The 21,527-nt window shown below is 53.1% G+C and overlaps 1 protein-coding gene across 4 annotated transcripts in view; it reads right to left on the bottom strand.

The window, feature by feature from the left end:
• The window catches only part of ADAMTS17 (ADAM metallopeptidase with thrombospondin type 1 motif 17), a 156,158-nt gene extending 134,941 nt beyond the window's left edge, over positions 1 to 21,217 (bottom strand). For all 4 annotated transcript variants that reach the window (XM_081124765.1, XM_081124767.1, XM_081124766.1 and 1 more), the window contains exons 1-3: positions 21,065 to 21,217; positions 20,281 to 20,651; positions 12,690 to 12,855 (exon numbers count right to left, since the gene is read on the bottom strand). In XM_081124765.1, coding sequence (XP_080980891.1) covers positions 12,690 to 12,855; positions 20,281 to 20,651; positions 21,065 to 21,143 — 616 coding nt within the window. In that variant the 5' untranslated portion in view covers positions 21,144 to 21,217. The remainder of the gene's footprint in view (positions 1 to 12,689; positions 12,856 to 20,280; positions 20,652 to 21,064) is intronic.
• Positions 21,218 to 21,527: the final 310 nt, after the last annotated feature.

Genomic DNA, 21,527 nt, shown 5'->3' with positions numbered 1-21,527 from the left:
ATTTGAGATAGAGGCCAGACCAATGCGGGGGCCCCCTCCTGCCTCTGGTCCCTAAATGCTCTTTCATGTTTACTCAGCTGATGTGGGACCCGTGTAGACGGAAACAGCTGAGCATTTAAGAAAAGATAAAATGAGATCATGGGTATAATGTGCCTGGCATGGGGCCAGGTACATGGCTGGTGTCCTCCCTGTCCTGTGGACAGCACACGTGTCCTGTGGACAGCGCACCAGTGTGAGCTCCCACAGACCCTCTGCACACAGGGCTGCCTGCTGGGCTACAGGTTAAACCTGGCCCCCAGCTGCGCACAGGGACTATGGCCACACCTGGGAAACAGTTGTGCCCACCACAGAAGTGCCATGCTGAGAGCCCCCAAATCACAGAGCTGATCTAGACAAACACTTACGCTTTTTTATGAGAGAGAAAAAAGGAGCCCGGCCAGCATGGTTCAGCGGTTGAGCGTCAACCTAGGATCCAGGCGATTGGGGTTTGATTCCCAGTCAGGGCACATGCCCGGGTTGTGGACTTGATCCCCAGTCAGGGGTGTGCAGGGAGCAGCCCATCAATGACTCTCATCATTGATGTTTCTCTCTCTCTCTCCCTCTCCCTTCCTCTCTCTGAAATCAATAAAGATATATTTAAAAAAAAAAAAAAAAAAAAGGAGCCACCAAAAAGTACATTCTGAGAAACTGGTACATCTCCTTCCAAAAATGTCTCCCCTTTATAGGGTCCCCCCCAGATTTCCTTAAAATGGCAAGCTCTCACGTGCTTCATTTAAAATCGGGTTCGCCTGGCAAAAACCGTACGTTTTAAACAACTTTTCAGTGACATCTATTACTAAAAACATCACACCGCTGCAAGAAAACAATCTCTGCTTTTTCCCCTACATACACACACAAAGACAACTCACACACACACACACACACAGAGCACAAAATGTTTTAGAGTACAGCCATGTCAAAAAGTTATTATGAAGCATTTCATTTTATCTGGCAGCCAGAAACGATGTTCCGCTGTCTGGGATATAGGCTGCCGGAGGCTGCTTGTCACAGGCCAGTGGAGGGAGAAGCAGAGGATGACAGCTGTGTGCCTCCCAACCCCCAAAGGCAAAGTGAGTGGCCGAGCGCCACCGTTCTCAGGCCCCCTAAAGTAAATGCCCGCGGCGCTCACGCCGGCAGTGAGCAGAGTTACATTCTTCCTGCTACGTCCACAGTCTCCTTGTTTTCTCTCCCTTTTTAGGTAGTTACCAGAGTATCGGAACTCCAAGGATCTCCTCTTTAACGTGGCTGAACCTGGAATCTCATCAAGAAGCCAGCACTGTCAGTGTTGGAGTCGAGGAAAAAAGTCATGGGAAAGGAAAACAGAATCCCGGCTTGGCCGGCCAAGTTGGCTCTGGCTTCCCCTCCCGCTTGCTTTCTCTGCTGGATGAGCCACCGTGGAATCCCCCGGGGAGCCTGACAGGGTGGCAGGAAAGGCCATCCCGGGGGCTGCAGGGAAGGTGTCATCTGTGTGGGCATGCACCTTGGGTGTTGAACGCCTGGTCAGATGAGGCAGGGAGCCGCACTGGACCCAGGGCCACGAGTCCTTGGTTTTGTTCCTTCCCAAGTCACCATGTCCGCAAATCTAGCCCCGACTAGAAGCAGGCATTTTGCTGGGAAACGCTGATTTCTCACAGCACAAATGCCCCAAAGAAAGCTGTGTTTTTAATCACATGATCCCATTTTCCACCCTGGCTGGAAGTTGCATGCCAAGGCCTTCCCTCCTGCCGATGCTGCTCGTGGCCTCTGCCAGTGACCAGGCCAGGGGTCAGCCAGGGACGCAGCCTGCACAACAATCTCACGAGGAGATGGCCGTCTAGAGGAGCCACGCCCGCTCAAGGTCACGTAGGACATGTGCCTTTGGAGCCAGGCCTCAAGCTCAGGCCTGCGTGACTCTAGGCTCTGCCATGGAGCCCTTTCCATACTCCCCCCGCAGTGAGATTTCCAGCCTAGAAGGTGCCAGGCATGTGACAGTGTACAAAGGGACAGACAACAAGACCTGTCCCCCTTCTCTGGAATGTCCTACCCTGCAAATCCGTTGAAGTCCAACAGTGTTTGGGCCCCAGTGACATTCCCAAGCCTCCTCCGCATCCACCCTCTCAGAGCCCCCGGCCCAGCCCAGCACACCTCGGGTCAGGGATCCCAGAGTCTGTGGGGCTCAGCTGCTTCTGGGAACTCGAGGGCCTGGTCCTCACGGATGCCCTGAACACAGAGGGAGAGGAGAGGCGCCTGGGGCCTCTTCAGATGGGCTCCAGTGGACTCCCGAAGGCTCTGTGAGCTAGTGTGTGCCATGTAAAGCTGGAGAAGACAATGAGCTATACCTTTGCAAACGTTCAAGTGCAAAACCTCCGTCTTCATATGGGAAGCGCAGGGACCCCAAGACCCTTCCTGGGGAAGGGCATCAGGGAGGGAAATCAAGAAGTTTAGGGGCAGACATCCTGCTGACCAGGGAAGACACTTCCCTGGAGGGTTTGAAAAGCAGACACTCACATCACTAGAACGGCTAAGAGGACCCTGACCCCCGAGAAATGCGCACTTATACTGAAAAGGGCAGTTTTTCAAACCGAGACGAGCCAACAAGGCCCCTGACAGAAACTAATTGAGGGCCTCGGCTCCAATGCGGCTCTGAACACTCTACACCGAAAACATGATTAACTGCTTCACAAAAGGGAACCAGCAGTCCACATGTGGCTCCGGGGACATACTCCAGGATGGAGCAGGCGTGACACCCGAACCCTCCGCTGTCCTCTGCCCACTGTCAGCCCCGCACAGGGACCTCCCCCCAAAGTCAGAAGGTCTGAGATAGTCTGGGCAAATCAAAGTCCCCCTAGAGGAGTCGGGAAAGCAGCAGCTGGCCCTGGCAGCGATGGCTTACAGTTTATCTTCTGGGAGAAAGTTGCACTTTAAATATTGACATAAAGAATGCCTGCTATCTATGCAAGGGTGCAGGAGGCCAAGTGCGGACTCCATAAGGGATCCTGGGCCCAGGCTGTAAGTTCTGTCTCTAAATAATACTGTCTTCTTGGGGAGAAGGGAAGCCCCGTTTCCCCTCCCCAACTGGAGTGTCCCTGAGCACGGGTGTGCCATCGATGCCCACGGCAGATCAGTGGGTGAGGTCTCTCTGTGACCCCGCCTGGGGTGTGGGTTGGCCCCTCACAGCTGGCCCCAGGTTCCAGTCCCTGCCACCATCACAGCCGACCACCAATGGTGCCTGATATTTGCTGCTCAACAGGGAGGGCACACTCCCCGCTTTAGGGGGCTTTTCCCCTATGGCTCACTGTCCAGCTCTGTCCAAACCCTGCGACAGGGAATTTGATCTATGGCTTGCTAATGGATTGAGAAAGGTCCGCGCTCCTTCAGCACGAAGGCAGTGTGTGCAACCCAATACCGTCCCGGCGAGCACATTCCCTGTCTGGTCGTGCACAAGACACTGCCCACTGCTCTGGAAGGGGCCTGTGCAAAATGAACCCGCTGCATTCGCGGCTGGAGGGCGCCCAAGAAAACTGGGCAGCAGATGTCCTGATGAGACTTTTTTTTTGCTGGGCTTTTCCATGAGAAATGAGTGGACTGAGAAAGCCAGACCTTTCTGCCGGGGGGGTGGGGGGGTGGGGGAGCAACCCTAAAGTCATTTCTTAAAAAGACCAAATAGTCGCTCCAAACAGGGTGTCTGTTCCCCTTCCCTTTCTGTGTCGGACGTGCTGGCCAGAGTCCTCCTGCTGGGAGGGGAGCCGGGCATGCTCCTGAGCTCAGTCACACGTTCCCTCCGGCTCTCCCCCTCGGAGGGAACAGGAACACCGCTGATTCAAAAATCAGACACTTCTGCGGGAACTGGCAGGGGCTGCGCTCTCCACCCCCACCGCCCCTGGAACACCAAGTCAGCACCTCGGCCACCCGGCCCGTGCCTTCTGGGGACCACAATCCCTCCTCCAGCCTCGGGGCTGGACCAGCTGCCAGGAGCTTCCTCGAGCCACCTGGACAGTCCCAGCCAGCGTGCACTTTAAATAATAAACCGTGCATTCTTGATCCGTCTGCAGCTCGAGGCAGATTTTCCTATTTAAGCTGGAGGCCGGCTCTGCTTTGAGTTACTAAGTGGGGCGGGTGTGTGTTGCATAAGAGCACAGGAGAGAACTGGGAAAAGACAACACACTTCGCGTCCAATTCCTCTGCTTGGGGGAGCTGCAGTGGGAAAAGGCACTCAGACACACACACACACACACAGCCGGTGTCCCTGTCCGGTCTGTCTCCGTGCTTGAGTTTTTTTATTTTCTTTCTCAGTCAAGTAATGGGAATACTCAGGAAGAGGGCCAGTGTGCTTGCCCTAGGCTGAGTTTTCTGTGTTCTCACGGAGGGAATGTCCAAAAGACAACGGAAAGAGGAAAAACGCAGAATTATTACATAGTGACGGAGACCGCGATGCGATGCTTAGGCTTATGGAAGAAACACATTTATGAAACACGCGCCATAGGAAACAGATTTATGAGTGTGACAGGCTGAGTAACGGCCCCCAGAGGTGTTCCTGTCCTAATCCCCCGAACGTGTGACTATGTTAACTTACACAATAAAGGGGGATTTGCAGATGTAATTGAGTGAAGGGTCCTGAGACGGGGAGATTAGCCTGGGTGATCCAGTTAGGCTGAACGTAACCACACATGCTCTTCTATGAGGGAGGCAGGGAGAGAGCTGGCTACAGAAGGAAACCGTCGCAGTGGCGCAGAACTGGGAGAGCTCCACTGCCCGTTGCTGACTCTGAAGATGAAGAGCCTGAGAACCAAGGATCAGAGGCAGATCTCTAGAAGCTGGAATAGTCAAGGGAATGGATTCTCCCCTAGAGCCTCTGGAGGAAGGAAGGAAGGAAGGAAGGAAGGAAGGAAGGAAGGAAGGAAGGGAGGGAGGGAGGGAGGGAGGGAGGGAGGGAGGGAGGGAGGGAGGGAGGGAGGGAGGGGAGGGGGGGAGGGGGGGAGGGAGGGAAGGCCCGCTGACATCTTGACATTAGCCCGGTGAAACTGATTTCAGACCACTTGCTTCTAGAACTGCAGGAGAATACATTTTTGCTGCTTTAAGCCACTAAGTTTATGGTAATTTCTTACACTGGCAATAGGAAAGTGATACATCAGTCTTGCCTTCCAGCCAGAGTGCGTCAGACACAACTAAGACAACAAACAGCAAATGGAGATATGTGTAACGGTCAGAATGTAGACAAAGCACCTCGAAGTTCCAGAAATTAAGCGAGGCAATCAGGGTGGACTTCCTGGAAGAGGTGACATCTAAGTTGGCCCTCTAAACACAAGATAGATTTCGACAGCAGTAAAAAATCACAAAATGTTCATTCAATACAGTTCCGTAAACCAAGGTATACCTTACCAATGACCTAGGAATTTGCAATCTAGTTTGAACCACATTAAATAATAATTATTTAACATATCAAGTAAGGGGGGGGGGGGCCTCTATTCACTTCAATTTAGAAACCTAGATGAAATTTACTAGGAATATACAATTTACCAAAACTGATCCCATTGGCAATACAAAACTTAAACAGGCCAATTTTTACAGAAGAAACAACAGAGAAAGTTATAAAAGTGCTACAGCCCACAACGAAACACCAGGCTGAGATGGTTCCAAAGGGGATTCTACCAAACCTTCACAGACTAGATGACCTCAATGATTCATAAACTGTTCCAGAGCACTGAAAACAAAGGAAAACATCCACAGGTTTTTAAAGCTAGTATTACTTTGATAGCTAAACTGAGAGGCATAGCTCACATGCAAAAAAAAAAATTTAAAAAAATCACAGAGCAACGTGACATATGAACCTGGATGCAAAAAGCCTACGTAAAACATTAGCAAACAGAATATGACATCCCTTTAAGGAAACAATACATTACAACCAAATGAGATTTATACGAGGAGTTCAAGGTTGGTGTGATATCAGGAAATCCAATTACATCATACACCACGTTAATACATCGAAGGAGAGCATTCACATGCCTGTCTCCACACTGCTGCAAAAGCCTTTAGGAAATCCAATGCCCACGTCTGATTTTATAAGTTACCCACACAATGTCCAAATCTGAGACCATCTGAGCATGTTAATAAATGAATAAATATATAAGTAAATATCCATGGGGTACAATAAAAATCTACAAGTCCACACAGACATAAATAAATAAGTGGGGGAGAAGGGGACACGCTCCTTGCAGGAGGGCACTGATTAAAAATGTGGAGGGTATAATGGGGTTAGAAAAGCACCACTGTGAAGCCAGCACAACAACAACGGCGTCTGCAGAGAATCAAGAGATGCTACATCTCGTGAGTGACAGTTTGATGCAGAACAGGACGTTTACACTGTCTCAAAAGATCCCACAATTTACTTGCTAATTACCCGTGGAAAGATGATAGCTTTACAGCAGATTAACCTAGAAACACAACCTGGACCGTTGTAATAAAGGCTGACATCCCCAGTGATGGGACAAAGTGAGAGCGTGTGTCTCCAGGTAAGATGCACAGAGAACACGTGACTTCGTTGGTTTCCTGTAGAAAATGCTTAACAGAGGCCCAACCCTGAGGAAACATCGGACAAAACCAAATTTAGTGACCTCCTACAAAATAAGTGCACTGCGCTTGTATTTTTGGAGAAATGTGAAGGTCAGGAAAGGTGAACACTAAGTCACTGACCCAGACTGGTGGAGACGAAGGAGCAGTGACAGCTAAATGCAGTGTCATTCGTGACTGGATTCTGGATCGAGAAAAAGAAAGCGACGAAAGACATTACTGGGACCACTGATGAAATTTAAACACAAATGATATTTTAGATAGTAGTCCTGTGTCAATGTTTCATATCCCGAGTCTGATAAATAACGGATGGGTAGTAGGAGCTCTTAGGAAATGTAAATAAAAGTATTTATAGATAAAGAAACATGATGTCTGCACATTAGTCTCAGGTGGGTCAGAAAAAAATTAGTGTGTGTGGTGGGGAGAGGGTTGGGGAAGTTGGAAGGACGGACCATGAGTAGGGGGAGGGAGGAGAGGGAGAAGGTGGGGGTGAGAGAAGTTGAGAGGGAGAGAAAGCTAACTATAGAGCAACTAGGGAAAAATGTTAAAACGTGATGAATTTGGGTAATGGGTATACCGAAGCTCTTTGCAACTATATCAAGGAGCTAACAAATGACAGAGCGAGGGAAGATGAGGGGCTTGAGAAAGTGAGGGGGGACTGCTCCAGGGTGGAAGCGCAGAAGGACCCCAAGGCAGTGAGATAAAGGAGCAGCAGTGACCACAGAGGCACCCTGGAAGGTGCTGGCCTTTGGAGACCGTGCCAGCAGAGGACAAGGGGAACGAGGGGTGCCTGCTGGCAATGCCCCTGAGAAAATGCCCCGATGGCATGAACCAGGGTCGGGTTCTGAGGAGACACCTCAGTCCCACTGAGCCCATCTGGTCCCAGGGGTGAAGGGAATGCAGAGAGATGTAAAAGGATCCCAGGAAGCCGTACCAGAGGCCAGCAGGTGAGCAGGCAGTGTGGGGAGTCAGACTCCCACCTGAGCACGAGGCTCCGACTTCAGGAACAAGGTGCCACTCAGAACAGCCGTTGTCCCGTGTCTGGGCGCCCCTGCTTCATGTTGAAGAGTCACGGCTGTCAATTGGGGGGCCTGGTTCTCACTTCTGTTCTTTCCTCCCTCCATGGGCCCAGCAAACACCACTGGGAATCAGAAAGTCCTTCCCACCTGCACGTCCCCTAGGTTGGCACAGGAGGAAGCAGGGAAGTGGTGACAGGGGACCCTCTTCCCTAGGGCGCATCCTGAACAAGACTGTTAACCAGCTTTTGATCCAAATGTCAGCAATAGGCCACTAGAACGTGGGCTCTGTGAGGGCAGGGACTGATGTCTCTGGTCACTGCAGGAGGCCCAATGGCCAGGGCTGGGCCCGGCACAGTCAGCGGCAAATAAACACTGGCCCAGTGAATAAATTACTGCCTTTGATGATGGCATATCACAAGTTTAAATACAGAGGCCAAAAAATAAAATATACTCAAGCCAATTTAAAGAACGTACACATGCACAGGCGCACACACACCAAGTTACTGGAAGCTTAAAGGCACACCAACTATAATATTTTCATAAGGATTCATTCAAACGCTGCCCCCGGGCCTGGAGTATCCATTCTTCCTGATTCTCCAGTGATCAGTTCAGAAAATAGAGCCTCCAGGGGGAACCACAAGAGCACAGGTGGGTCCCCCCAAGGCAAGAGGGAGACCCTCCCAGAGGCCCCACTCCTTTGGAGATCTTGAAGCCACTTTTGTTGAATGACTACATTTTAAAAGGAAGGACAGACGAGGAAAGGCAGATAGAGCACAGATCAATGGATTGCTGATGCAGGGATAGAGCGCAGATCAATGGACTGTTGATGCAGGGATAGAGCACAGATCAATGGATTGTTGATGCAGGGAGAATTTTTGCAGAGCGACAGCTCCCTAGTGATGTGGGGACTGAGATCTGAGCTCTTCCAACCCTGCCCCCAGACACTGACACAAACCAGGGGTGAGCAGAAAGGAATTCAAGTTAAATTAATTAACTCAAGTTCAATTACAATTAAATCCAAGCCAACCCACCTCAACTCCTGATTAAACAGAATTTATCTCCTCAGCCTCGGTGCCTCTTCTTCATCACCGGAGAAGCCAGCTGAGGACAAAGCTGTCACTTAGGGAAAGAACTGCGGAGAAGCGCAGCCTGGCCAGCCTTACCCGAGCCCTAGCCTCAGCGCCGTGAGCCCATGGCAGGGATGTCGTTAGTGTTTAAGCCAGTTTGGTTTCTGTCATTCTCAACCCAATGAATCTTAGTGGATACAAAGCACAAGCCCCAACCAATTATCTACTACAGAGCATGCATAGACACACATATGATTACACGGGCAAAAGGGGACATCTGTAACACTTTCAACAATAAAGATAAATTTTTTTAAAAATTAGTGATATGCAATTTCTGAATAGTCACGGTATCTTCTAAATACTGACTAAAAGGAACTTTTCAATGCTATAAATGAACCAGACAATATTAAAAAATAACTGCAATTATTTTAAAGAAGAATCAGAACAGCCCAGCTGGGCGTGGCTCAGCAGTTGAGCATCAACCTAGGATCCAGGAGATCATGGTTCGATTCCCAGTCAGGGCACAGGCCCGGGTTGCGGGCTCGATCCCCAGTTGGGAGCGTGCAGGAGGCAGCCGATCAATGACTCTCTCATCATTGATGTTTCTCTCTCTCTCCCTCTCCCTCTCCCTTCCTCTCTCTGAAATCAATAAAGATATGTTTAAAAAACAAAACAAAACAAAACAACAATCAGAACAGAACTAAAACTACAAAGCAGACAGTGATGCTTTCACGGGTACCTTTGTCGGATGTGTCCTAACGAGCCCACCACCACTCAAACGTGCAGAAGTCCTGGGGTTTTTTTGTTGTTGTTGTTAATCTTCAACTGAGGGTATTTTTTCCATTGATTTTTAGAGAACATGGAAGTAGGGGGAGAGAAACATCGATTGGTTGCCTCCCGCACTCAGATCGAACCTGCAACCCAGGTACGTGCCTCTGACCAGAATCGAACCCTCAACCCTTTGGTGTGCGGGGCTAACGCTTTTACCACTGAGACATCCCGGCCAGGGCAGGAGTCCCATTTTGATAGTGCCTCACAGCGAAGTTCTTTTATTATTTTACCATTTAGCTGCACCATTACATGTCACATCTACCACGGTGGAAAAGGCAGAGACCGAAATTCAGATAGTCACGGGAGGCCATGAGAATGCTCATGGAAGACTCTAAACCGAATCTGAAAGGAGAAATTAAAATAACCACAGAAGACAGACAAGAAGTCTTAAACTAAAAATAACCACGTAAAAATCGAAAAACATTTCTAAATATCCCAGTACCATTTCAGCTGTTGAGAGTGGCCAAAAAACCTTCAGAAACTCATGCTCTCACCCAAACGGAGGGGGAGGGGGGGGCTCACACAGACTCCGTATCTTCATGCCAAGTTCCAACCTTCCCAACTGGAGTGATATTTTATGAATCAGTTTATAAGGTCCTAAAAATAAGGAGCTATAACAGAAATAGGATCAGCCTGTCCCTTTTCTCTGGGAGCCCCCAAAACTGCTAGAAATGCAAGCTCAGTTGTCCCCAAGAGAAGGCGGCAGTTCCCTCCAGGTGGCCTGGACGGTATCAGCCCCTCTAGCCCCCTAGAGAGCATGCGGCTCACCTGCCCGAACGCGCAGGCGTACAGCGAGCGCTTCGTGGAGGAGGCAGAGAGATCAGGCTCCCCTCACCTGTGCGAGCCAGCTGGCTACCGCCGAGCCATGTCCGAGGCTGGGGTAACACGAGGACAAGGCCCGGCGACGCCTGCGGCCACCACGGTTAGCCCCACAGAACATGTTCCCATGGGAAAGCTCGGATTACTCCGATTAATCTTTCCAGGAAACTTCAACAATGCCTTTTGCGGGTGTCTCGGTGAATTAATTTCCCTAGTTTCTAAACTCCCAGTGCTTGATGCTTATTAGCTAAGCCTATTAAGGGGCCCACTGTCCTCCTCGGCACAGCAGCAAAGTCCACTGAGCGCCTCATGCAGAGGAAGAGCGACCAGAAACAAAACATGGACCTTTCTCCTGAGTCCGTGTCCCCACCCAGGGCAGAGCCTTAAATTCCCATTTCTCCCGCATGGCAAAGCACGCGGATGCGAGGTTTGGGGGGGAGGGAAGGGGAAGGTTATTTTTTTAAGCAGCAGCAGCAGCAATGTCTCTCTGCACCTTTGCATGACTGCTCTTGTTTTAACTTAGTTTCCATCACACTCTCCCCACCCTGCCTTTGTGACAGCTTCATTTCCTTTGTTAGAGGCTAAACAGTCCATCCAAAGGACACCTCGACGCTAACCCCTGGGACAAAAATGCAGACACAAGCGCAGTTTATCATCTGGTCAGCAGTCCTCGCTCTCACACCCCTAAAGAGGTGGGGAGCCGGCAACCAGACAGACATCCCATGACATCACCCATGCGCACCGCGACCGGCAGCTGATGTGCGCTGGCTTCACTGGAGGGGGAAATGGGGTTCAACCATACTTGCCCTTGGATTTCATGGTAATTTTAAGCTACCAGGAACTTTATACCAAGTCTATCTTCCCTGCTTTTGTAAGGGTGTGGGATGGGCCAGAGCAAAACCCTAATGCTCTGTGGCACCCTCTCTTCGTTTACCACTCAGAGCTCTCCTGGGCTTGCAAAGATGGCCTCGACCCAGCAAAATCACCTTCTGTGCCTCCCTGACGAATGCAGACCAGGCTAAGGAAGGCGACAATCTGGGCAGGATCGGGACTGCACGAAACGGCTGGGCTGAGCTGCAAGGCTCATTTCTAAACAACAGAGTTGTTCTAAAAGAGAGTCACATAAGGGATTTCTTTCTAGGATCACCGGAATACTAAACTAAGGCACACTATATTTTTATTTTCGTTGTATTTTTTTAAAGATTTTTTAAATTGATTTCTAGAGAGGAAGCGAGAGGGGGAGAGAGAGAAACATCGATCGGCTCCCTCCTGTATGTACCCCACCAGGGATGGAGCCCACAACCCAGGCCCCTGCCCTGACCGGGAATAGAACCAGCAACCATTCAGTGCACGGGACAACGCCCAACCCACTGAGCCACACCAGCCAGGGCAGGAGACACACTATATTTTTATACAAAGGTAAGTCTTGAAACTCCAAAAGCACAACTCCCAAAGCTCAGCCACGGGGTCCCACGGTCTCCAGGTAGAAATACCACCTGTGAGTAGCGGGATGTTTGTCTTCATCGGGGGACACTCGCAGGCAGACTGCTAGTGACACAGCACCATGAAATGTTCCTTAACGCCTGACAGATAACCCACAGATTGCTCACATAGAGGCACAGAAAGTAAGAACACAGGGTTCTTCCCCCACGCTGGTTGCGAGGATCACCTTTAAAAACACTGACATCCAAGTCACACCCCTGACCCATCAGGTGAGGATACTGGGGGACAGGTCGGCGCATGGCATTCTTTAATGCAGCGGTTCTCACACTTTCACATGATCAGATTGACCTGGACGGCCTGTGAAGGTAGTGATTACTGGACCTGCTCCCCATTTCTGATGGAAGCGGGGTACTGAGAACAGGTTTCCAGGTGATGTTGATGCTGCTGGCCCAGGGGCCACACTTTGAGAATCACTGCTTCATGGGTCGCCCAAGTGACTCTGATTCGAGCAGCTAGGACTGAAGACCCCTGTCTTAGGAGAGCAAGTTCTGGCCAGCGTACCGAGGGGAGGAATTCTCACCCTAGCTCTGCACCAACCTGGGGTCTGATAACAATGAACCATCCAGGTTTTCGGGCCTCAACTTGCTCTTGATCCATACAGATGAGACACTGTATTAATGAGATCCTGGGTTCCTTCCAGAAATGCCTTCTTCAAAGGGCTGCTACACATGAAATGCTGACACTAATCCACACAGAAAGGAAAAGGCAGGGGCCCTTAAAGGAATGAAAAAAAGCTTTCAAAATACAGGGAGGGGTAAGTTTTTGCTCACGTGACTTCGGTGCATTTGGGGACACACCAGTGGGAATGGTCTGGGACCTGCAATGGTGCCAAATGTGAGTCAATCATCCTGTTTTCCAGACTCACCTGTTAGAACCTGGCAGAGCTGCCCAGGGGCCTGGGCCTCCGTGGAGGGGCTGGGTGTCAAGGACCATTTGCGTCTGACCAAATGTTCCCTTCCGCTGAGCGAGCCCTGGGAATTGTTGAGGGGCTGGATGAGCACCTGTTCCTGCCCGAGCTGGATGAGGCCAACCTGCCCAGAAAAACGAAAACAGGATGTCAGTCACCTTCATTCATACTCACCTGCGACCCCAACAGCCCAAGGGCAGCAAGGCCACCTGGCTCCCACATCTGGGCTTTGTCTTTGCAGGTTGCCCAAGGTACAGAGCCCTAGAAGGAGCTTCCCTGTGACTAGAAGTATCCCACCAACAGTTGTGATGAGAAGGGGGGCACGAGGTGTGGGGGGTACAGTGATAGATATACAACAGCACCCACTTTCCAGGTTTGCTTTCAAAGATGTATTTATTAATAAAAGCAAAGTTGATTTTTTTTTAAGGATTTTTTAAAAATTGATTTTGAGAGAGAGAGGAAGGGAAAGGGAGAGAGAAACATTGATTGGCGGCCTCCTGCATGCCCCCTACCGGAATCGAGCTTGCAACCCAGGCATGTACCCTGACCGAGAATTCAACCCACAACCTTTGGTGCACAGGATGATTCTCAACCAACTGAGCCACACCAGCCAGGGCTAAACTTGATTTTTAAAATAATTTTTTAAATCATCCCCAAAAGTCTACCTGAGGAAGCAACCCCAAATGTGCTGGGAATGAATGACAATTATATCCTTAATGAGAAAATGGATCTCTCCCCAGGGATATTTAGAATTACATGGAGGGTGGAGTCAGTCAGACCTGTATGGTCACTAGTTTTGTGACAGGAGATTTGTACTTTTTTTTTTTTCCCCCCAGAACTTGTAGCATCTATGAGAACTTGGCAAAGTATCTAATGGGTTAGATTGGTAATTCTAATTTAAAATGCATCATTGATTTAGACTTGTGATTTTTAAAATCTTCTTAGGTTTATAAGCAGCACTAGAATATATAAGAGAACTTAAGATTTTCTATGTTTATAAGACTAATTTATTAGGTTTTTAAGAATCACTTAAGTACTTGCAAACAAGGGCTTGTTTCTAATCAAAGAACTTTAAAAAGAAATTGAATATGTTAAACTTCTAAACAGAGTTTGAAGGGTCGAAAAGCTGTTAATCACCAAATTTATAAATGGGGCCAAATATTATGCAGACCCCCTCAAATGGGACTGCAGAAAGTTGCTAGATGATAAATGAAATGTGATTTTTAAGTTGAATGAAAATGTAAGAACTAGGATTTTTAATTGGTCGCTTTAATAGAAGGAATATTAATTCTAAAAACATATACACACACACACACACGATACAGAGAACTATTCCCGCACTTGGAACCAATGCTCCTTCCCCAGGATACCCGCTTCTGTTCTCGCTCCCCTTCTGATCAGGAGTCAACAGGACCAGGTAAACCTCCCACGAGGAACCCAAGGGCTGGGGGAGGCCCATGCTTGCTCACTGGGCTGCAGTCCATGCCCCCACCCCGGCCTCAGCTAGCAGATTCAGTCCCGGTGGGTCAGTCTCAGGCTGTCACGAACATCCCGTCTTCTCCCTCTGTCCCACCACCATTGCCTGAAAGCTATGACACACTAAACCAGTGCTTCTCAAACTCCAGTGCACATCAAAGTCACCTGGACATCTGGGTGAGACCCAGAATGTGCCCTTCCAACAGGTCCTCGCGAGATACTGATGCTGCCGTCCGGGGGCCCTACTCTGAGAAGCACTGCCCCCGCCCCCCCCCCCCCCGGCCCCAACACAGCGCTTCCTCCAGCCATGAGCACAGAACTCACTCAGGCCGCAAGCTACAGACCCCTCCACCTTGCGAAAGGAAGAGTTGGCACCAAGCCTCTCCGAAAGTAAATTGGATCACCCAGTAAGATCGCCTCCAACCTCCAGTCCTCAAAACACCGGGTGAGACTGTACTGACTGCTCTAAGCAGATTTCAAGGTTTCTAATTCATTAGAACGCCTGCCAAGAACAACTCAGAGATTTTACTGCCCAAATAAAACTCTTAAAAGTGGCACTGCGTGACCCGCAGCAAAGCACGGCCTTCAGCCTCTCCCCTGAAGTTACAACTTGAGTATGTTCCCTCTGGTACTTTGAGGAGACTGAAGAAGCGGAGGCACAGAGCCCCACTGGAGCTGGTGTGCAGAAAGCGTCAGGCCAGCGCAGAACACCTCAATGACGGCAGGTGAAAACCTCCACGGTGGAAACAGAGTTGGCTTACGGCACGGGGCATGGGAGGCGTTGTACCTGCAGGAGCCCCATGCTCCCTGGAGGAGACACTCAACTCTAACAAGGGGCCGACTCTTCCTGAAATGCTCAGGCTACGGGAGGTCAAAGGCCCCCTTGGGCCAGGCACTTTCAAAGCCGGTTATTATTTGTTCAGCCCAGTACTTGTGTTCACAAGGCAGTGAGCAGGTAGTTCTAACAGGATGCAATATAGGGAGAGTCTCACCTTGGTGACAAACCCTACAGGGTACTCACACACGGTCTAGCCCCTAGGGGAGGTTTTGCTTTAGAAGGTCTTGTTTGGAGGGACCCACATGCTGGCTCACCACCTCCTCTGGTTGTCCCCCCCCCCCCCCGCCATTGCTATCGCCAGGGACTCCCCAGTCAGTAGCCAGAAAGGCTCCTCATTGCCCCTTGGCCAGTGATCTCAAAATGAGGTCCCAGACCAGCAGCAGCACCTGGGAACCTGTTAGAAACCCCAGCTCTCAGGCTGGGGTGGGGCCTGGCCGCTGAGTAACAAGTCCTCCAGGAAACAAGGATGCCAGCACCAGGTTGAGAACCACGTCTCTAGGATAAATTCCAAATGCCTCAGGTTGGCACCCAGGGCCCCACCTCACCGAATCCAGACGCCTGTCCATTCTGTTCATCTCCCACCATCTCCTAAAATAATCACCTCCCATCCCTATCCCACAGCCAACTCACGGACCCTTATCTCGGGATAAACCTGGGCCATCCTGTGCTCTCTTAGAACCTAAGACCCACCCCCTTCAGCTCCAATTCTCCCACCTCCAGCCACCCTGAAGGCTCCACGGCACCTCCGTCCTGTGCAAATCTGGACTGCCCTCTGAGACAGGGCCTGCATTTATTTGAGGCTTGATGGGAGCCTACCAGAGTGTCCTGCACACAGAAGGTATGTGACAGTGAGCTGGTTGCTGTCAACGGTGTTGACCGACTGGTTGATTTATAACTGGAAAAGCCTGGGAACGGCCTGTGTGGCAAGAGAAGAGACGTGTTCCCAGTGCTTTAATGTGCCAGCTCTCACTTAATGATTTCGCAGACTTCATCTGTTTCATGCTAGCAACAGCCACGCAAGGCCGCTGTTATTTACCCCCTCACCCTGCAAGGCTGCAGGCGGGGAGGCTCCAAGGAGCTAAGGGACTCGCTCTAAGATCACAGCCCCGAACGGCCGTGCAGTCTCGTTTCCCAAGGAACACGAGCGTGACCGTGCATCTGTGTGCAGGGGCGTGCGCAGGGAAAGGTTAACCGGTGGCTCTGCGTGGTTCCCTCCGACGTGCTGGCTGCAGGAACATCTCCCGTTGGACACATCCAAGGTCAGGCAGCTGCAGCATTTCAGAGTTCAGGAAATAAACTCCAAGAATGCAATCCGTCTAAGACGTCTTCAGCTCATCATCCCATCTCGACTCCTTTTTCTTTTTCAAGACGTTGCCAGCAAAGCAAAAGTTCAAATGAGGGAATCTCGTTACGTCCCCCCCGGTGACGGCCACGGGCAGCCTGACACCCAGGAGCGGTGGTGGGTGTAGAATGTCACCTAGGGGCCGTGTGAACATCTTTCCAGAGGGGGTTTGAGGCCTTAGAACTCTCCGATCCAAGTTCTTCCCTTTTGTTCCTCTGTCCTTCCAAATTTCACAACTGTCCTTCGCCTTCTTACTTTCCCTAACCTCCACCCAACGGTTTCTTTCTGCAGGGCTTTAAGAATGCTCTTTGCGTTTTCCAAATAAATTTACACCGCCCATGATCAGTAATATCCATTGATGAGTCTCTTAGACGATGCACCTTCCCGACACCTGTTATCAACATGATGACGTGTGATCGTGTAGCCTGGTCCAGCTCCCTTCCAAATGGTCTCCGCACCGTAGGATCTTTGCCAAGACTAATTCCTGCTCCGCTATATGTGATCACGTGATGCTGCACAAAAGACGTGGGCCGTTTTATCAACAATCAAGAGCCTGGTAACTCTTCCAAAGGCAGCAACACCCCAGACCTGCCCCTTCGTCGTAGGAGTCTAGGCTGCCCTCTCGGGCACGGGGTCCCCCAGCTCTTCTGATCTAAGCTGCCCGCTGGCCTCAGCTCCCTGGTATTATTCTCTGGACCGCCCTCCCCCCGTGGAACAGAGGTGAGCATTCCGCAAACGCTCGCAGAGGCCGTTAGTAACCACCTGAGGCGGAAGGGCCACCGCTCAGCTGCCCAAACCCGTTGGCGAGTCTCACGGGGAGGGATGGAAAACAGCCCCTTCGTCTCCTGTCTTCAGACAAGCAGCACAGAGAGCCCTTTTAGAGACTGCCGCTCATTCCATCCCTTGGAGTTCCGTCCCCTTGCCAATTCCGGGGAAGCTTACCCCGGCTCGAGCTCTGTTGGCGTTCCACGATCTGGTCCTATTCACGGAGGCGGCTGGTCCAAACTGACGTAAACTATTTGGGGCAGGAAATACCTTCCCTCACATGCCCAAACGTCATTGCTTTGAAATTACACAGTTACAGACCCTCTTCCAGAACCTTACGCTATATCTAAGGACTCTCAGAAATGTAAATAAAACGAAGGAGCATAAACAGAAAACAATTAATACTTGAGCCTGCGGTCTTTGGAGACCCAAAAAGGGCCGCTTGCCCAGCCTTCCGAAATAAGACACAGAGAAAGGAAACACCACAGGCCCACGCCGGTGCCCACGGGCAGACACGGGGGTGGGGGGGAGGGGGCGGCACGGAGCCTGAGATTTACTCTTCATGTTCCTAAGCAATGACGTAAGGATCTGTTCTGACCGCGCCCTTCCTTCGAACATCTCTGGGGACAGACAGCATGGTGGAGTCCACGCGACAGGAGCAGAGGCTGTGTTCCCCCGCCCCTGCGCCCAACGCTCCCCAGTAAGCCACCGTGAGGTGTTAGGTGTGGCAGGGTCGAACTGGTACTCAACGTCAGAATAAAGTTTTATTGAGCACAGCCATGTCCGTCTGTTTATTTACCGTCTGTGGCAGCTTCCTCACTGAAAGGGCAGTGTTGAGTGGCTGCGACAGAGACCATAGGGCCCACGATGCTTAAAACAGTTACTCTTTGGCCTTTTACAGACTAAGTTTGCCAACCCCGCTCTAAGTATCTCGAGATACAAGGAGGCTCTGCAGTGCGGCCATCTGTGGCCACCAAAAGCGACCTACGTGGCATTGCCCATCTCCCACGCCTTGGAGCCAGGCCTGTCCTGACACTCGCCACACACACGCACGCACGCGCCCCACGTCTCCACCTGGCAACGCTTCCACCACGGTCAAGGGTGAAGGTCACGCGCCCACCCACCTGAGCTGCCTCAAGCACGTCTGAGAACCACAATAGCAGCAGCCTGCAGTGCGCTGCAAACTTGGTTCGCCCCCTCTCCTGTTCTTCCCTTTCTCTGTGCGTTCCAGGACCGCCCTGCCACCAAGAGGCCCCCTCCAAGGCGCCAGGCTATGTCTTCCCTCCTGCCTTCAGCCAGCGTGTACTTGGGGAAAAGGGTCCGGCGTCCGGCTCGCGCGGACGGACGGGGTGAACAAGGCAGACTAAACAACAGGAGCATCAGCTCCAGCAGGAATTCAGAATCTCTAGCCTTCGAGGTCCACCCGTGTGCGGCTGGCACGGCTGAACTCAGCCTCTTGGCCCTGTTCCTTTATCTAAAGCACAGCGCCCTCACATGGTGCCGAGGGGAAGGACAGTCCCGAAAGCCTGGAGGACTGAAGTGAACCCGGGCTGCTCAGATGCCATCTGCGAGAGGGCCCAGCACTCCCTCGGCGGGGATTTAAATCAATGTTATCCAGATTTCCACCCCCGGCTCCTTCACAGATAGCTGCTCGCTGGAAACTTTACACCAAGAAGTATAAACTCTGACCTCTACAGAAACTCACTAAACCGCAGCAAATGGGATTCAGATGTTTCCATGTACAGTGCAGTGATGTGACCTAGACTTTAAACACTTTGGCAAAAACAGCAAAAGTGATGTGGGCCTTCCAGTCCCTCCCAGAACATGATACAGTCATGACCCGAGTCCTACAGTGATCCGAGCCTCTCCCACTCCTTCTCAAGCCTTCTCGCCCACAGCCCACATTCTCCGCCCGACCCCCCCCCCCCCCAGCCCCACGGTCCACTTTCCTAGTTTAACCAAAGAAACCAATTTCTCCCAGCTGAGCAAAAGTAGATCCCATTCCGATCAGTACACAGAAAAGTCCTGGAAGGGGTTCCGGTTGAAGGCCAGTCCCAGGACATTACCCCTGAGCCCCCCCGCCCCGTATGTTGCTCAGAAGCAAGCAGAAGTCTCATAAAAACCGGGACCCCCGGGGCTTTCTGGCTTAGTTGCAGACTCTAGGCAACTTGTTGCAGCCCACGTGGGTAAGGGCTAGGGAATTCTAGATGGTGCAACCAGATAAGGCGGAGGTTGGGGAGCAGTTTCTTGTGTCCAGACACAAAACAATATCGGAAACTGCTTCCCCGGCAGCTGGTCATGACAGGAGATTAACAGCTGCGTGTTTCATGCCCTGAGCCCATGCCAGGCTTTGCCAGGGGCCAGCCCATCCGCCAGCCATGTGCACTCCTCCGGCACCATGGAGGAGCTGGGAAGCAAATGGCTGGGCACCCATGGAGCCCAGCGATCGCTGTGAGCCCAGGCAGGCCAGAGGTGCGCAAGAACTTCCCCTGCCCCTCCGCGCACCTGTCGCGGGTCCTTCAAATGCAGCAGGGCAGGGGCACAGACAGAGAAAGAGAGACACTGCCACAGCCAGGGAGCTTCTGGGCATGGGAAGAGTCTTATCACCAAGGCGAGGTCCCCTGGGCCTGGCTCAGGGTGGGCAATGCACAAATGCCTATTTGTCGTGTAAGGGAACAAGGGTATGAGCCCCTCACCCCGCTGGTTCTCATGTTTCAACTAATTGGAGCAGGTGAGCGGCGGGTCAGGAGTCCCCTCCACATTTCCTTTTCCAGGCACAGAGGACATCCATCCCCGCGCCCCAGCAGAGGGGAGAGAGACACACAGGTGTTCCCCATCATGCACATGCACATGCACGCGCGCGCACACCTGTGCGCGTGCAAACCCTGTGCGCTCTACGCCTGGGCGCAGCGTGCCGCGCGCGGTCCAGGGGCCTGGCAGGTTCCGCTAGGCCTGCGCTCCCCTGGGCCGCCGAGGCGTACCCCACTTGGGTCTGCGGTAGAGCAGCCCTGGAGGCTGGAGTTCCCACCTAGGCGCCCCCACCCGAACCCCAGCCCTCCTGGGGGGGGGGGGCGCCCCCTGCGCTGCGACAGACCGACTGGCAGACCCGGAGGGGGCGCGGGCAGTACCAGGCCGCCGGCGGCGCCGCAGGTGCTGAGCGAGACCAGGGAGCCCGGGTGGCCGAGCACGCGGCCCGAGTAGAAGCACAGCTCCGCGGGGCGTCCGCGGCGCCCGGCCTCGCCCGCCTCCTCCACCTCGAAGCCGCGGGACAGGAAGCGCAGGTCGCGGCGCAGCTGCAGGTACAGGTCGCGCCCGAAGGCCGGCAGGTGCAGCAGCAGAGCGCGCTCGCCGGGCGGGGGGCGCGGCGCGGCGGGGGGCGCGCGGGGGCGTCGCCGCCGTCGGGGCCCGGGGACGCCCGGCAGCGGCGGCAGGTGCACGTCGTCGGGGCGCACCCGCCGCGGGAGCACCACTTCCACGTCGGCCGCCGCGTCGCCGACAGCTGCGGGGAGAGAGGAGACGCGTCAGCGCCGCGGGGCCCGCCCGCCGCGCACCGGTCCAGCGCCGGGCACCCCGAGCCAGCGCCGGGGCAACGCGGCCCCGAGCGGGCGCTCCCCGCCCCGCCCCGCCCCGCCCTGCCCCGCCCGCGCCCCGGCACCTCCGCGCCCGCCAGCGCCTCCGCCGGGGCCCGACCACCCGGGGAAGGTCTCCCGCGCGGCCGCCCGGCTCGCAGCCCCGTCCTGCGCCGGCGGCGGCGGCTGCGGCCTGCGCCCCGTCGGCCCCGCGCGCTGTCAGCCGTGCGCCGCGGCGCCGGGCCGCGCGGGCAGCGGGGCCGCCGGGATGCCTCGGGAGGGCAGGCGCAAGGTGGTCGCGAGAGGCACGGAGGCGAAGGGCGGCGGGAGACGGAGCCGCTACCTGCGCCCGGGTCCAGTCCCCAAACCAGCAGCAGCAGCAAGGGCAGGACGAGAGGAGGCAGCGGGGCGCCGCCACACATGGTACTTGGGAGGAGCAGCCCCCCGGACGGTCGCGGCGGAGCAGGAGCGCGCGAGGCGGCGGCGCCAGCCGGAGTGAAACCCTCCTGCCTCTGGAAAAAGTAATTAGCGCTGCGGACAAACCCAACGTGGTAAACCCCAAGCCCCGCCTCCCCCTCGGAGGGCAGGCGGTGATTGGGCCCTTGCTCCCCCCTGCCCCGCCTCCCCCTCCCCCATTGGCTAGGACGGCTCAAACCCAGGGTGCGTAGTTAGGTTGTAAGCACTTTCTTACACGTGGTTTCTGGGCAGTGGCGGGGACCCGACACCAGGTGGCGCGCGATCCCGGAGGACCCGGGAGGACGCCTCGGGGAGCGCACCCCGAGGGCTGATCTTCAGGGTTGACCTTC

This window comes from Miniopterus schreibersii (assembly GCF_964146895.1).
Source record: "Miniopterus schreibersii genome assembly, chromosome: 22".
Taxonomy (NCBI): Eukaryota; Metazoa; Chordata; class Mammalia; order Chiroptera; family Miniopteridae; genus Miniopterus; species Miniopterus schreibersii.
This window is presented reverse-complemented; position numbering and strand designations above follow the sequence as displayed.